This window comes from Grus americana, chromosome 1 (genome assembly GCF_028858705.1).
Source record: "Grus americana isolate bGruAme1 chromosome 1, bGruAme1.mat, whole genome shotgun sequence".
In the NCBI taxonomy this organism is placed as follows: domain Eukaryota; kingdom Metazoa; phylum Chordata; class Aves; order Gruiformes; family Gruidae; genus Grus; species Grus americana.
Genome location: NC_072852.1, coordinates 176,524,953 through 176,542,790, shown reverse-complemented (window position 1 = coordinate 176,542,790; position 17,838 = coordinate 176,524,953). Strand labels below are relative to the sequence as shown.

The 17,838-nt window shown below is 35.6% G+C and overlaps 1 protein-coding gene across 1 annotated transcript in view; it reads right to left on the bottom strand.

The window, feature by feature from the left end:
* The window catches only part of KLHL1 (kelch like family member 1), a 260,797-nt gene that overhangs the window by 60,270 nt on the left and 182,689 nt on the right, over positions 1 to 17,838 (bottom strand). The window contains exon 6 of the mRNA XM_054806173.1: positions 11,715 to 11,901. Within this exon, the coding sequence (XP_054662148.1) occupies positions 11,715 to 11,901 (187 nt within the window). The remainder of the gene's footprint in view (positions 1 to 11,714; positions 11,902 to 17,838) is intronic.

Sequence of the window (17,838 nt, the reverse complement as noted above, 5' to 3'; positions counted from 1 at the left end):
ATGATTAAAGTTTTCAGAACAAAGGAAAATCCAATTTCCCAAGAATAGGAGGATGGAAGGAAGCAGTTGGGAAGAGACTATAGTATGTTTTCTTAGGGAAATAGGAGATACAGGTTTAATGTGAAGATATGAATAAACTAAATAGAGAACAAAATCATTATTCATATTTGACTGTAGCATATGTGGTGATTATGCAGAGATAGACATATTTTCCTATAAAACACAACAGATGGAATACCACAGTATAAATAAAACACACACAGGCCCAAATTAAAATACTACTATCTAAAAATTATGTGAAATTACATTAAATATATATTTGATTATAGTTTATTTTACTCATGTATCATTCTAGTAGTTTTTTCAGTCATCTAACAGTAAAAAGGAAAAACGTGACTTATTAGACTGTATCTTTAAGATACTGGATATGAAACTGCAATGACAAAAGAAAATCAAATACATAGAATATTGAGGTACTTAGAATAAACATATTATGCACTCAGGCAATTCCTCTATACGTACACATGTGCACAAACCACTTTTTTTCAGATGGACAGATCTCTAAAAAAGCCTGAGTTATTTCAGTGATTAGTACTGAAGACAGAGTACATGAAAAAGACATAGAGAGTTTAAAAAGGATTCATTTAATAGCTATATGCATGACAAACAATAGTGTATGGTAAATTTAAAACCTGTACCATGACTGTGGCAGCACAAATGATTTCAAATAAGAAGGTAAGGATTTTTCTTGATGTTTTGGATGCATTTTAACTTTTTTTTTTTTTTTAACTGAAATTCTGCTTATCATCCAGTTGGGTATTGGATGAGATTAGCTCTGTGTATTGTGCATACTTTCATGGGCATTAAAAGCCCTACTTAATCAAGGTTTATGAAGTAATGAGAGATCTACAGAGAAAGAAAACTTTAGAAATGAAAGTACTGTAGATGATCAGGGTATTTTTGTGTGAATGTCTAACTGCTGCTGACAACTCCTATGTGTACACAGCAGATGTGTGTGTGATTCTGCGATCCAAGGTTTCTGACAAAACAATAAAGTACTAGATCTCACAATTTTACCTTCATCTACAAATCGGTGCACCATTGCACAGTACAAATTTCTATATTTTGTTTTAGTAATAATTGGTAAGCTTGTGAAATTGTTTTGGTGAAACCTTTTCAAGTGATCTTTGTCTTTCTATTACACTTACTCTTTTTTCTGAAGTTAAGCATATTACATTTCCTTGCTACTGTTTTGTAAATCAAAAAATTTGTACAAAGTTGATTGCCATTCTCACCTTTTTGGCATAGTTGATGATTGAAGACTAATCACATACCAAGGTCATCACATGAAAAAGAATAAAAGTATTGCAAGGTCATTTGTAACTCAATGTTTTAAGATAAATGCAGCAATATCTAGCACCTGTCTCCCAAAGATGTTAGTAGGTATTTTTGAACAACCTGATGTAGGCTACATGAAGTCGGATAAAGTTTATAAAGAATGTCTGAGACTATGAGAGCAATATATTCATTTCAGTTAATTATAAATGCAGGGATTTTGGCATAAACAAAGTGAAAATTGCTTCAGAAGCACATACAAATGCCTAAACATTCCCCCACCCCCCAAAGTCTACCTTTGCATTCAATGTAGACATTTCCACAGTAAAGGCTTTTCTCATAGCTAGAATGATTCTGTACTTAAAGCCATGAAGAAGGATAGGAGTTCTACATTTATCATCACAAAATTTCTACTTTTTTTTTTCTTCCGTGTAAGACTTTCGGCTGATTTTGCTATTACTAAAGCAGAGTACACTAAAGCTATTTCTGACGTGTACTCTGACCATGCTGCTCAAGATTTAGAGATGCTGCTATGAATAGGTGCAAAATGACGACCTTGATCTAGTGATCTGCAACATTACATTTTGAACTGAAAAGATGGTTACTCAAGTGGAACGAATGTGACCTAAATAGGTTACTGACGCAAATATCAAGGAGAATCTCTTGGTAAAGAAAGAGCTATATAGAAAACAGGGTAGCAGTTCACTACTCTTCTCTTTAGACTGTAGAAATTCCTTTAAGCACTCCAAAATATAGAACTTATATATAATAATTCTTACATTTTTGGAGTGGAAAAAAAAATTAATATTAAAGTGTCAAAGGATTTGCCATAAAGTGACATGTACAAATATCAGAAAACCTTTGGGAATATTCAGTTATTAAATATGATCACAATTCTCTAAAACTAATACAAGTCTTTTTCCACTAATGTTTATATTTTAAAGAGTATCAGAAATGACAGCTTTTAGACAGTCATTTTAGGTAACGCCTTTAGTGTTGGGTGTTTTGTTTTATAATATAGTGTTATGTTTTATAACATAAAACATTCATGTTTTATTTCATGTTTTCATCTAGTCTAGAACTTAGAAAAGTCCCTTTTATTAATGATTTATATCATGCAGTACGCTAGTCTACCTCTGTTCATCAACAAAACCCACATGTCTCCTCTTTAAAAGCAGTTCAGTTCCCACTGGAACTCGTGAAAATAAGGTGCTAACAATAAAAAGAAAAGTTCTACATGTGCACAGCAGCAATGCTGGGGCAACTGCATCTCCTGCAGGAGAGGTGTGCACCCAGAGGAGCTTCCTATCGCTGGGGAGGTGGTGACGGTGACCCCCACAAACCGTGAGAGAGGGGCTGCATGCATCTGTGTGTGTGTATGTGTGTGCACGTGTGAGTGTGTGACTAGAAATTTTGGGGATTTGCTCAAGAACGGTGTTCAGAAATTTTGCAGAAGTTAATTCATATTTTGTAATTGTCTAGCATTGCAGTTTATCTACTGCATGATTGATATTGATCCTAAACAGGTAGTTCATCTGATTGCCAGTTAATTATGTATCATAAGTAAACCAATAAGCTGCTTTGATCATAATTTGGTTTAAACTATGTGAACTGAGCAGTTTGGCATCGCAACAGCACCAATTTCCCATTACCCTCAGTCTTCTTTTATTATTTATCATTATAGTTATACAGATGCTCATCTGCACTGCTTAGCTGTTGGCTCAGTTCCTGGGAGATTCTGTTTCGCTTCAATTACTTCCCTCTGAGGTAAACCTGTTGTGAAGGGTGCTATCCCTAATTTGCAGGGATAGGAGCCAGCTAACGCTTAGGATTCATTGGGGTCTATATGGTGCCTTTTGTAGTCCAAAGACATAAATTTGTTCGCTTATTTGTTTTTCCAGTTCAGAGTGTTAAAAATAAGGTGAGAGCTTTACTGAAGCGTACTTGGATGTTCTTATGCCTGAAACTATGGCCTTTTGGAGCATTTCCTAGAATTTGGCATGAAGATTTGTGAGGTGACTGAAGATGTAAGATAGAGCTGGAGGACTGCATAGGGCTGGAGGTGACAACATTTTTGAGGTCTCATCCACACTGGCTATTGAGGACGGTTCTGACAGTGAACTGACTCCAGAACAACATCCAGGATTTGTGCTGGAAGAAACTATTTGGTTTACTCCAAAGCCAATCCCAGTAGTAACGACCATTAATAAAACCTGCATGATCAGGGAACAAAAATTGGTTAGTGTATGGAAAAAGTTAAGGTTTCTGACGGTATAGAGGTTCTCTAAATTACCAAGCTGACATGCATGTGTCCTCTAGATCATATACAAGGTTTCCTTTTTTCCTGTGTACTTTAATCAGTGATAAAATACCTGCACTGGGGATGTCAGAAAATAAAGTCAGTAAGCAGCAGGAAAGCAATGAGGGGGGACACAGCGATGCTCTTGGGAGAATAATCCCCTAAATATTCCCACAAAGGCAGCAGCCCCTTGTGCTGTCTGCTTGACCCCATAGGCTGTAGCAATAGGTGTGAATATCAGGGTAACAGACTGGCAAGGTGAGGAGCTTGTGGGACGATCAAGTATATCTTCTCTGTGATACCTTTGGCTCTTGCCCTATATTTGAAGCCATGCAGGCTTCAGGATAAATCACTTTAGGTTCTTCTCTTTATTTCATGCTGTAACTGAATCAGCAATTTCAGAAGTTAACTACACTGAAAAGAGGCCAGAAATTAAGTTATGCAAAATAAGTACCGAAAAACTACCAGATGGTGCTACAATCTGGATTTTTTTCTACTCAGAAATGCACATGTAAATCAAAGTACTGTAACTGCAAATTAGCCTATGAGGCTGAATGTTCTGGAACACACTGAAATTCACATGACTGAAAAGAAGCAAATAATAATGTTAATACTCATAAGAACTGGATGAGAAGAGAATTTTAGTGTGATTTTACACATTTAATTATCTCATCAGTCATTAGCCAGTGTATTTCATATTCCTCTGGTGAAGTAATTTACCAAGCTCCACCTTTACTCTACAATTACACTATCATATTACAGAATAAAAAATCACGGAACAGTTGAGGTTGGAAGGGATCTCTGGAGGTCATCTGGTCCAAGCCCTCTGCTCAAACAGGGCCACCTGCAGCAAATTGCCCAGGATCTCGTCTAGACTTTTTTTTTAATATCTCCAAGGATGGAGACTCCACAACCTCTCTGGGCAACCTGTGCCAGTGTTCAGTCACTCTCACAGTAAAAAAGTGTTTCTCGATGTTCAGAGGGAAACCCCTGTGTTTCCGTTTGTGCTCGTTGCCTCTGGTCCTATCACTGCGCATCACTGAGAAGAACTTGTCTCTGTCCTCTTTGTACCCTGTCTTCAGGTATTTATATACATTAATAAGAACCCCCAGAGCCTTCGCCTCTCTGGGCTGAACAGTCCCAGCTTTCTCAGCCTTTCCGCATAGGATTCTCCAGTCTCTTCATTACCTTGGTGGCCCTTCACTGGAGTCTCTAGCAGCTCCTTATCGCTCTTGTACTTGGAAACCCAGAAGTGGACACAGGACTCAAGGTGTGGCCTCACCAGTGCTGAGCAGAGGAGAAGGATCACCTCCCTTGGCCTGCTGGCAATACTTTGCCTAATGCAGCCCAGGATTCCATTAGTCTTTGGTGCTGCAAGGGCACACTGCTTTCTCCTGTTCAGTATGGTGCCCACCAGGACCTCGGGTCATTTTCTGCCAAGCTGTTACCCAGCCGGGTGGCCCCCAGCATGTACTGGTGCCTGGGGTTGATCCTCTCCTGATGCAGGACTTTGCACTTCCCCATGTTGAATTTCATGAGGTTACTTAATGTTATTTAATTAATTATGATTCCTCTCTCCAGAATGTTGTGTTGTCAGCTAAATATAACATAAATATATTTCTTAGGAATTGAAACAGTTCATTTCAGTTTCAATTTACTATTGTGTGAATCAAACTAAAAATCATACTCCCTTTGCAGTTTATCAAATGTATATCAGATGATGAACTCTTGGAATATATTAAAATGACTGAAAATACGAATTTCTGCAATAGATAAAGTAAGGGTCCTAAAATCTGTTGCCTTGTTTTCTGTTTTAAAAAGCAGCAGATTTTTTTTTTTTACAAGAAGCTAACTTCTGTCTGTTCCATTTAAGCAATCTAAAATGAAAAAGTAAGTTTTGATGCACATTTGCAATATAGATACTGAAAAATTCAGTTGTTCATTCTCCATACCCTGCCTGCCTCTTACTTTGGTATTCTAATTTTCTCAAGAAAACCCACCATGATGACAAGTTCATCACTATGCTAGGTTGATGACTCTAATGAGATACACATTTTTGTTGTTGTTCCTATTTATATATTCCATTATTCTTTTCCAGCTGAATCTTCCAAAAAGGGTGAAAAAGAAGGAAAACAGAGATGGTCATTAGTACACAGTGTTGACCTACATCTAATGGAATATCACTTGTTTATTAGTGCATTTTACAATTAAGGTAAATTGTTTCCCATTAGCAACTAGGGAATGACTGGGAAAACACTGGCTTATACCAACACATATTTTAATGTTTTTTTTTAAAAAAACACCCTACTAAGTGTGTTCATTTTTTGGAAAAAATGGACTCCAGAAAGTATAAGAAATAATACTAAAATTTATCACATGGAACTGAGTAAACATCACATTACAACCATCTATCTATCTTAGCAAAATCACTCATGATATTTGAAAACACTGACATTGTATGGCTGAGACAGAACTGTAACTTAAATAGATCAGGCAAGATTTAAGAGGACAGTTTTAGATATCTGAATAAAAGTGGTGGGCAGACAGCTGCTTGGAATGTCAGAGGCATAATTTATTCTGGCTTATCATCCTCCTGAGGTATTTTAAGGCTATGACTACATGATTCTTTAATTTAACATAACAAATGTCCTCATGGAAAACGTACAGGTGAAAACAAACTAGCACTAGAGGCAGAAGAAACTCATACAGAGGACTGGTGAGATGGATATATGATGCTATCAATAAAAAGAGTAAGATTGCAAAAGGGAGAGTCCATTTCTCAATTCTCAGATGATCTGTTGTGAACATCTACTTATTTCATGAGTAATAACACCACGTTTATGTTCCTGCTTCACAGGGACAGCTCCTGGAGTCAGACTGATGGTGTGGGTACCCCTGGACTGTGGTCAGTGGCTACTGGAGCCAGTGGAGGGGTCTTTAACCTCCAGCTACTGGGGCTGCATCCCAAAAACAGCTACCGGAGGGGGACCAGTGTGAGGGAGGAGGGCAGAGGGGCCGTGCCAGTGCTCAGGGATCCGGGAATCATAGAATCATAGACTCTTAAGGTTGGAAAAGACCTGAAGATCATCAAGTCCAACCATCAACCCAACACCACCATGTCTACTAAATCATGTCCCAAAGTGCCACGTCTACATGTTTTTTGAACATCAAAAAACATATGTGCTTGTGAACCTGGAGAGTGTGGTGTGTGTGCTGCACTAGTGACCTTCTGCCTCTGCCAGCCCAAGAGGAGGAGGGGACGTGGCTGTCTGTGCCTGTGTCTGGTGTGAGTCCTGGGTGTGGGAGCTGCTGGGGCAGCATCTTGCCTCTGGCCATCTGTGTGACTGGCTGTGACCGTGTCCTCTTTGTGCGTGTGCCCGTCTCGGACACATACTTAGCTTTGCTACTGGTTGAACCTGTTCATGGGAAAAAGGCAGATGCATCCCTCAGCCCAAGCAGAGACCCCGGGTCCCCAGGGGCACCTTGCCGGGCTCCAGCAGTCAGGCAGGAGGGTCCTGGGCTGGGGCAGCCAGCGGCTGTTCCTAACGTTTCTTAACAGTTTGTAAGCATGAGACTATTTATGTGTATTCTAATATCTGAATAGGAATAAGAAAATATACCAAGTTCCTTTGAAAAAAAAAAAAAAAAAGCAGGTTAACAAAAATACATTATGAAGACAATCTATCATTAAATGCAGGAAGCCCTAGCCATGAATTCATTTGCTTGCTCGATTAAGGAACAGTTTAAGCACAACAGACAGGGTGGGGTATTTTACCACGCTACAGCCTCAGCTTTTAAGAGAACACCTCAATAATTCATATTACTTATATATAAGTTTATATATACATCTATATATACTTACAAAGTATGCATATTTATATAAAACTTTTCAAAAAGCACACCAGGGAGCAATGTTCTGTAATAAACACATTGGACATTTTTTCCCTTTTTTAAAAAAAAGAAAATACTATACCTTCTTAAGTGGGTTTTGCTGTTTGTGTATTATACAAATACAAGGACTACATTCTGAATATTAAACTCAGTGAGACTATATTTTGAATGAAAATACAAATAAGATGAAGATGTTTTTTCAAGATAGTTATGTACATCAAATGAATAGATAATGAATGCTGCCAAATGTTTTATGTATGTGAAGACAAAGTGGTTTGCAGCAATTTCCAGAACTTGCAAAATGCCATGAAACAATCTCGATGGATTTTACTTTTTTTTTAATGAATTCCCACTGAACTGAAGATGAAGGATATATAGATAGATTTTCAAGTTATAGACATCTCAGACACATATCTTAAAAAGCAAGAAGAATTACCCAAGAGGAAAAACATGATCTTTCTTTTTTTCTGCTTTTATTTACAGTAATTACAATAGGTTGTCCAGTATTTCAGAATTTAAAAAGTATGCCTATATGAGAATGAAAAATATAAAATTAAAATAAATAAGGTTTAAGTGAAGTGTGCTGTGAGAAACATCTTGCTAGAAACTAAAAAAAAAAAAAAAAGGCAGAAAAACAAGGATATCTTAAACATTCACCAGAGCAAAAGAGTGACTTCATGTAGCCATGTTAGATGACATCTCTGTGAAATAATTATATATAAGTAATAAACCACATTTGATAAACCATATTTGTAAAGAAAAAAGAAATATTACAAATGATTGAAAACCATTAAAGAAAAGGCAAAATATGCAACATGGGAGTTTAAGGAACAATGACTGGAGACCTCACAATTTCACATTTCAAAAGATTCATTTTTTAATATATCTGTGATGATATCAAAGATCTTTCTAAAAATATCTAAATAATAATGAAAGGACTTTTAATATTGCTTGATGTAGACTAATTATGTACCTCAGCTATTTACCATCAGAGCATTTTTTGTGATAGGTTTTATATCTAATCAGAAGATTAATGAAAAACACATATTTAATATCAGTGTTTCAGTATATCAACTTTTTCCTCTTTCTTAATGACTTGTCACATTTTCTTGCTCATATAATTTTTCATTTCTTTTTCACTTGTATTTATTTAAAGACTGTGATCCAGTAAATAATGAACTAATCTAGCACTTTGATGAACTAATCTAGCACTTTGATGAACTAATCTAGGACTATTCCAAAAGTAATAGATGCCAGTGGTTTTGGATCATGGTTACCCTGACACTTTTGTTTTCTTTAGTTTTCTTTTTCTGCAGATTCTCCTTGTCCCTTATTATTCTACCTGCTAGGCAGTGAGACAGGTTAGAACACCTCATGAGAGATCAATCAGTATTCTGCCATCAGTATAACACTGCTCAATAATTTATACCAATCTCCTCTTGCTGTGCCAGTGTATTTTCCTCATCAGAATTTTCCACGGCACTAACATAGTCTGTATATGTCATGTTCTGTCACATTGGTTTTGTTCTGCATTTGGGATCCCAAGACGGCTGCAAGAAGTCAGTGTTTTACCATTCTTACAAAGTGGCGTATGACCACTTCTTGCATTTACTCATTTATTTCAGCTTAGCAGCCTCCTTTATATGTGCACTTAGACAGCTTTTGTATACTACTAGATGGTTAAATCCTGATGATCCAAACTACAGAAGTCAGCGTGACGACATAAATAACGTGAATGGAACATTGTCAAAAACATATACCTTTAAACTATTAATACATCTCATTCTATTAATTTAAACTTATAGAGAGAATCTGTTTCTTATATGTGCCTTTCAAATTAAAAGAATAAATAAACAAAGGTGTATGGAAACAGAGATTTAAATGAGATTTTGTACATTAAGGAAATTAAAATTATGAAATGATCTAACTTTGTTCCTTTTAATTCTATCTAGTTAGCACTATGCTGCATTAACTTTTCACGTCAGGCATAATTCCAGTCACTGGCTGCTGGAGTTTAATTGTCACCTCTTTTTTATAGAAAGGAAGATAACTACAGAACAGATTTCAAAAACAAACTTGATTTAGCATGCTAGGCTACTTTTTATGTGATGGGCCACATAACCTTCAAATACTTTCATAATACTAGCACTTACCCACTGTTTTGTATGCTAGATAATAAATAGCTAATTTGCTAAGCTCATCTAGTTCTTATATGTAACTCTTTCATATTTGGTAGCAAATACCCGGAGGCATTAAAAATACATCATTGTGAATCGCAATCATCCATGTCAGCATTTCAGTGGAGAAAGTTGCGGGAAAAGAAAATAAACTATTAATTATTGAGGAGAGATAATACAGTATCAGCATTATGTCATGGCCCAAATATTGAGGCGTGCTTTATGAACTCACAGCAACTCCATGCAACCAGCACTCAGGTGTACTGAACTGACGTGTGGAAGCAAACCTCGCTGGGCCTAAAAGCTAGGCAAGGACACAGCAGCATCACAGGAGGGATGAGCTGAGCAGATGCAAGTCAAGGTCGCATGGCTGCAGATCCTGAGTTACCAGGAACACACATTACATCAGCTGTAATAAAGTCTTCGACACAGATGCTGCTCTGCCATACCAGGTCCCCTCTCAAAGCAGTTTTTATCTGCTGTAAATGTATATTAGCCCTGGTACTTTTATTTTGAGTCAGAGTTCATATTGACAGAGGGCTGAACCTCTATCATGCTGCTACAGAAATAAACTGCTTCTGCCTGACCCGATTCTGCAAAATAGGCCCACGCTGATGCTGCGACGGTGCTACGCTCTGTGCTGTCTTCCTAAATATTTCTGTATTTGATTTCCTTTGTGAACCACGAACACATCTGTATAGTAAGCTAGAACAAACACAGCTGCACCTAAATTGGGTTTATAGTCATTCTCGCTACCCAAATACTTAAAGTGTTCATCGCCATTTGTCCTAAGTAAGAGAAAATTTGTATTTCAGGTATTTTATGATCCAAAGGCAATGCTCACTATGGAAATTCATGGCTAACATTTAGCTACAAAAACATTTATAACTGTTGAAAGGATAAAAATAATCTGCAGCTATAATAAGAAAATGTATGTATTGGTTCTTTACTCCACGTTTTTCTATTCTCTTGACCTTTTTTTCACACAAGCACAGATGTCATACGTCTTTCTCATTGGTGTAACTTTATGAGAAAAAAATGCAGTGTCCTTTTGCACATGATATTGCCACAGCTATTTAGTAAAACAACTGCAATAACTATACCTAGAAACAGACTTGCAAAATACTGAAGATCTGAATTTATATTATACGTTTTTAAGCACATCTTATTTTGTATTAGAACTAATGTTTCTGAAGGCATATTCTTCAGTCTAAATACTGACATGAAAATGTAAGATACTGTGGAATTGTAGTGAACTACAAGTAAAAATAATAATAAAAGCCTTTCTGAGTATATAGGCTTATAACACAGCTAGCTTTTGGTTGGAATATAGAAATATTTTATTTCATTCAAGAAATCAGTGGATTATACTTCTTTACCAGAAATAAAAGCACATAATCGTAATTCTTATTCCCAATAAAAAATAACAAAATATTTTAATAAAATTTCCACTGCTTCCTACTTTTCTTCACAATAAGATGGGAATAATTTCCCCTTCCTTTAGCTGTTGACAAAGTAGTGATCTAGTTTAAACTAGTTGTCTAGGCTTTTTCTCTAGATGATTGATAAATTTCTGCATTGTAAAAACATGAATCATCCATAATATTTCAGATAACTTCTTACGGATGGAATACATTGTGTATTAAACTGCCTTTTTTTCATTGATTAGAAAAGATGTGTACATATTTGACTGACTCATAAATGAAAGAGAATTTCTAGAAAGCTAAAACTAAGGTAAATGAATGTCACTAGACTTTCTGTTAAAATTCTTTCTGAAAATTATAATCATTTTAAACAAAGAATCAACTCAAAACTCAATTTGTTTTTCTCTAACAGTATTATATTCTTCCTTAAATATCAGTAGATTTTCATTGGACCAAAAGTCTTGGCAGCATTTCTTGACTGACTTAGACACCACCACCCCAGTCTTGGAATAGAAAGTTATTTCACTATTTTCTAATAAAGAAAATGCAATATATAACTTTTATAAAGTAACAAATAACCTCTAATACCTTTGTTGTTATCCATTCCTCCAACAGCATAAAGTGTTCCAACTGTAGATTTTCTAGGTTTAGTTCTTGGACTTTGCATGAGAGTTCTTCTCTCTGGTAAAAGATGGTATTTCATGGCTTCCAGAATAAGCTTCTGGCATTCTAGGTCATCCTTAAAAAGCACATGGTTTTCTAGGTCAGCCAAGATCTGTGAATGACATGATCATGAATCAAAAAAGCTAGAAATTCCTAGAAAAGCAATACCATGCAATGAGAGAAGATCACAAAATGGGTAAGTATATTACTTCATTGTAGAACATATGGGTTTGTAGGGCTTGCTTTTTTTTTTTTTTTTGAGGGGCAGGAAAGTAAATATTTAGTTGATTTTTAAAAGATTCTAGGCAAGTTTTAGATCATTGTTTCACCATCCTGTAAGACTACAATCTTATTACTCTCTTACTGAAGACATTGAAGAAAATTAAGTATTGTTTTGCAGGCTACAGCCTGACTTATCTTTAATGGTTTCCAACATAACGCTGAAAGAATCCAGAAGGGATCTCTTTGCAAGCATCTTGAATATGCAGTCATATAACATAACAACATTCTACAGCATTTTAATTAATACTTTACAGGATCATTCCTTATTTCTAAAATGAAATCAAACAAAAAAAATTAACAGCAACCCCCTGAAAAAAAATCCTCAAAAACCAAAACAACGAAAACCCAGAAAAGAACTTACTTCTGCAAGTTTTGAAGCTATTGTTTTGCTGTATTATTGGGAAAATGAAGGATTAATTATCCAGATAATGTAATCTTTGCAATTGGCATAAAAATTATGATCAGTAGTTACCAAAACAGATGCTCAGTGCACAAAGCTGAAAGAATATTCTATTACATTTCCAAGAAGACCACAAGTTGTAAATGTTAAGTGCTTGATTCATTTGCCTGTATATACATATCTACTGGCTTTTGAGGTTCTGTAAATCACCTTGTAAATTTTCAGGATCCATTGGACTAAGCAACCTGATCTCACCTCAACTGACCGAGCTTTGAGTAGGAGGTTGGACTAGAAACCGCCTGAGGTCTATTCCCACCTCAATGATTCTGTGATTCCGTGATCTTGCTGATGTCAGGCCAGAACAGTGCAACTATTATGCAGATTTTGTGCTGTATCTGACAGACCCATGTAGATGTCTCAGATACCCTAAAGCATCTGAAGTTGATCAAACTCTTGGTGTTTATGTTTAAGCAATTGAGTTTTACCTCTGGATGCTAATCCCTATATTCTGTTCGCTATCAAATTAGAGCAGGTTTTAATTCCATATGGCAGCATATCGGTACAGTCTGGTAGATTTCTAGATCTCATAGAACATCTATCTGGGAGACCCAACCATTTCCAGAGAAGTGGCTGAAGGCCAGGAAGCAGGAGAATTTAGTTGCCAGAGTCTATGAGGAGGTATCTCCCTCGCAGACACATGTATGCAAATATATGCAAACTCCTTTGCAGTTGCCTAAACACAGGCAGCTAGATTCCCTTTAAGGAGCCTCAGCTATTTCATCTGGACTTCAACTGAAGAATGCATAAATGTCCTTTGTCAATCTGACAGCCTTTTGCAGATAATGTGTTCTGTGACATCTAAAATATTAATAGCTTGTACATGTAGACAGCAGACTCCTGCTTCTGATTTTAGGTGTCAGTCATGAAATTAATCTATTTAGGTCCAAAGAAAGGCATTACACACTGCAATATTTCAACTGGTGATCCAGAACTCTTATTTTATATGGCTGATGACCTAACAGACAATAGGCCTGCTTATTATAAGAAGTGATTAATGAGGTTCATCTAACTTAAATAAAATGTCTCCAACTGTGGCTATAAGTCAATGTTTAGGGAGTAAACTATTTTCAAATATATAGTAATTCCCCTTAATATTTCCAACTTTCAGATCAGGGATGTTATGAGATGAATGTCTTTTCCATGCATTTTGTAATTCTCAGGGAGCTTATCTTCCATGAACTAGTTCAATCTTCCTTTGAACTCATGTAAATTTGTTGCATCCACAATATGTTTTCATAACAATTTTGGCCTATCACTTTTTGCATATGAAGGTTTACCTCCCTCTGTTTGTTTCAAACCTGGCTCCTGTTTCTTCATTTGCTTTTACTCAATTTGTTTCATTCATTTATTTATTTCAGTGCCCCCTAATTCTGCTATTGAAAGAGAAAATCAGTAACTGAGCCCTGCCATACCAAGTTCCTTATAATATTCTAGACTTCAGTCATATTCTCCATTAGTTGACTGTTTTCTAGACTGAGGAACCTTAACTCAGTTAATTGTTGCTTATATGAAAGAAGATTCATATCTTTTATCACCCTTGTTGGCTTTTTTTGAAACTTTCAGTTTTGTTAGATTCTTTGTGAAGGCAGCAGAACCGCACACATTGTTAAAGATACTGAAAAACCATGAACTTTTGTGGTGGCATAATGATGTGCTCTGCTTTGTTATCTTTTTCTTTTCTAATAACTTGCAAATTTTGATTTTGTCTTTTTGACTGCTACAGATCTTGAAGCTGACTTTTCCAGAAATCTGTATTTCATAGACTCAAAATTTCACTCCTGAATGGAAGTGGTCAACCCAGAACCCATGATTTCAAATCTAAAATTAAAGGTTGTTTTTTATTTTTTATTTGCTTATTCATTTATTGTTTGTCCTCCAGGAACATTATATTAAATTTATCTACATTAAAATTTTAGAAATGCAGTTACTAGGAATTCTGATTGGGTTAAATGCTACTCACATCCTGTGTATTGAAATTACTATCTGCACAAAAAATATGCGGCAATGCAGAAAGATTACTATAAGATTAATAATCATGGACTTTTTAGAGTAAAAAAGAACTTCATTTATTAGTCTCTAACTTGGTTACTTGTAGACCATGGGGAAGTTGGTAAAACCTTGTATCTGGAAAGTTTGATCCCATTATTAAATTGCAGAGCAAACTCTCTAAGTTGAGGAGACTATGCATTGCAGTGGAAGACTGGGTATTTCATTATTTTCTGTTGTAACATAAATTCTACATATTGTAGATGAAGAAATTAAAGGATTTTTTAAAGTTTATTTAATTAAAGCTAGCTGCCTGAATTAGCAAGACTAGGAGGTGTCCTCCATAGGCTAACTATGAGTGAGAAAACTTGTGGATGGTTTGAGTTACACTGATATGCAATGAAGTTCTAGGGAAAAATGGATGTAATCCAGTTTATGTTATTAAAGTGTTAGCATCTAGTTAGCAAAATTCATTGCTTTAAGCTCTCTGTTGTGTGTTGAAAACCTCTGGCACATTTCAGATGACAGTACACTTCATTTTAGGCTCTGCCCAACTTCCTGTATATCTGGTATCATAAAATGTCCCTATATTGATACGATGAAGAGAAAAACAGGCAGTGAATTAAAAAAAAAAAAAAAAAAAGGGAGAGGAAAAGAGAAACTTAGAAGGAAATACAGAAAGGTACAAATAGCCCTCATCACTAAGTAATTGAGCTAGTGTCAGGGAGAAAGAATAAGATTAAAAGTGTGAGAATTTAGCATAGGAAAGCTAGCAATACACACAAAGCCTCTAGGTTCATAGCAAACAGTAGACCTGACATTAGGAAGCATTTGTTTACAGACAGAGTGGTCTAACATTGGAACAGGCTTCCCAGAGGGGTGGTCGATGCCCCAAGCCTGTCAGTGTTTATGCTTTAACTTTTTGGTCAGCCCTGAAGTGGTCAGGCAGTTGGACTAGATGATCGTTGCAGGTCTCTTCCAACTGAAATATTTCTGTTCTGTTCTGTAAGCTTGCAGAGGGAACAAGTAATACAAAGGCAACCATGGAATTTATTAGTTTGCACAACAACTGCAAAAATAATAAATTTACAATAGTAAGTAGCAATCCTAATAGTCATGTCTTCTGCTTCTTAGGAAGTAAATGCTATAATAAATGCTATATCACAAAAGTACAGTTGAGAAGGCTAAACCAACATAAAACATTTATTTTGGTCACCAAACCTATGGACTAAACACAATAGTGTTGTTTTACCACTTAAGATACAAGAAAGTTAAAAGAATGAAAATGTGAAAGCAAAGACAGCTATGTTCCTTGAAGATAATGTTTTCAGAAAATGTCACTGAACATGGTCCAGGTTAATAGCTTTATATAAATGTTTTCAAACAGATTAAGCATCAACCACAAATGATCCCACAATCATGAAAGTAAAAATAAATGTGTGAAAGGAAAATACAGATAAGATGCAAAGGGGCTGAAAATGTATGTATTGATATATTTTTGGGACTTCAAATATCTTTCAGGATCTCTGAATACATTGCTGTCAATATGTCCCAAATCTGGATTAATCTAACAACAAATGAAGGGATGAGGTCTGCAGTTTTTCCTCCTAATCAATAATGAATGGCTCATGCTTTATTTCATTTACACAGATTAAGTTTTTTAAAATTGTCATATCAACTTTCTACATCTCGTGGGACTTTTCTCATCTTACATGGAAAATGAGGCACAGAAGTCTCTCCACATATTTGTTTTCCAAAACTATATTTGCTATTATTTTCTAATAAAACAACAGTATCTATCATATTCATTTTTATAAATACATGATTATTGTATTAACAAACTACTAAAACATCTTTGAAACAGCAGCAGCAGGATAATAACTGACTGGAAAAGCAAGAAAAATATTGAGATTGGCTAATATTAATTGAGCCTCAGAGAAATGTTACATAAAAGATTTGAAATTAAACCCACTGCTCTTTTAGATTTGTCACAAACTCGCATTCTGCCATCTCCCCAGCATATACGTATCTTTTAAACTAATTAGTTTCTACTGATCTATATACTCCAAGGCTATATTCATTTGGCCACAGAAATTCAGTAAGAGGGAGCCAAAATCACATACATAATTATCTTATATTGAGGGTTTACTCCTCAGAAACATACTTGCCTCTGTCTAGACTTCAGATAATTTTAACAAGAAAAAGTCTCTTTTGGAAAAACAAGTTCACTAAACAGGCATTAACGCTATGGTCAGCTTAAAGCGATGAATACTTACATATGTAGTATGAGTGCTTTGTGGCTGAACACTCAAGATGCTGAGTTGTCAAGAGTCTTATTAAAATAGTATGAGGCACAGGCAGAACACAGACACACACAAGCAAAAACCAGCAAAGACATTTATGTTCCTTGATGGTAGCATTTTTAAAAAGGAGTGACTGTACATGGTTAATAGTTTGATATAAATATTTGCAAATTAATTGCACATGAAATAAAGTTACATGCAAAAACATTCTTAAACTTTGATATTAACTTCTTCTCTCACAGGAAAATGTCCAGCTCCCAAAGTCTTCTATTTTTCAATCAAAATGGCAGCCTCTCAAAATTTTATCAGGAAGTGCATTGATATGTATACCACTCTGACATATTTATTGAACTGTATTATGATCTAATATTTACTACCTTCATGTCTAACATCATGAATTTAAATATCAAGATTCTATTCTCTCCCCTCATAGCTGGTGAGGGTTTTCACGTTGACTGTAATGTTATTATGGAGAATACAGTATTTCTATCTGGTTTTACATTTAATATTATTGAGCTGGGGTCAGAACAAAATAGCAGAATAATCACTGGGATTTTTACTGTATTTCTTAATTTAAGTTGAGCAACAAGAAAACTGAGTCTATGGTTAGAGTCCAATTTATTTTCAAATTTATTTACCTTCCCTAGTGCATAGAGGAAAATACAATTCTTAGGAAGGTACTTAAGCTGCTATTTTTAATAACTTTTCAAAGAGTGTATCCTTATAATCTTGGCACCCACAATATCAATGGATGGGCTGCAAAACTTCAGATTATCAGGAAACTGAAAGCAAGCATTTTGTATGTTAGATATGATAAGGATTCGTGTGTGTGTGTGTGTGCATGTTCTGGTGTTATGCAACTAGTGTTACTAAATAAGAATATTAAAGTGTGCTAACAAACAGCAGTAGTAAGTATATTTCACAACACTAGGTTAATTTATACTTCATAATATTAAGATTTTTAATATACTCTTTTTGCAATTTTTTCCCCTTTGAAGTTCCCAGCACACTGCTCAGT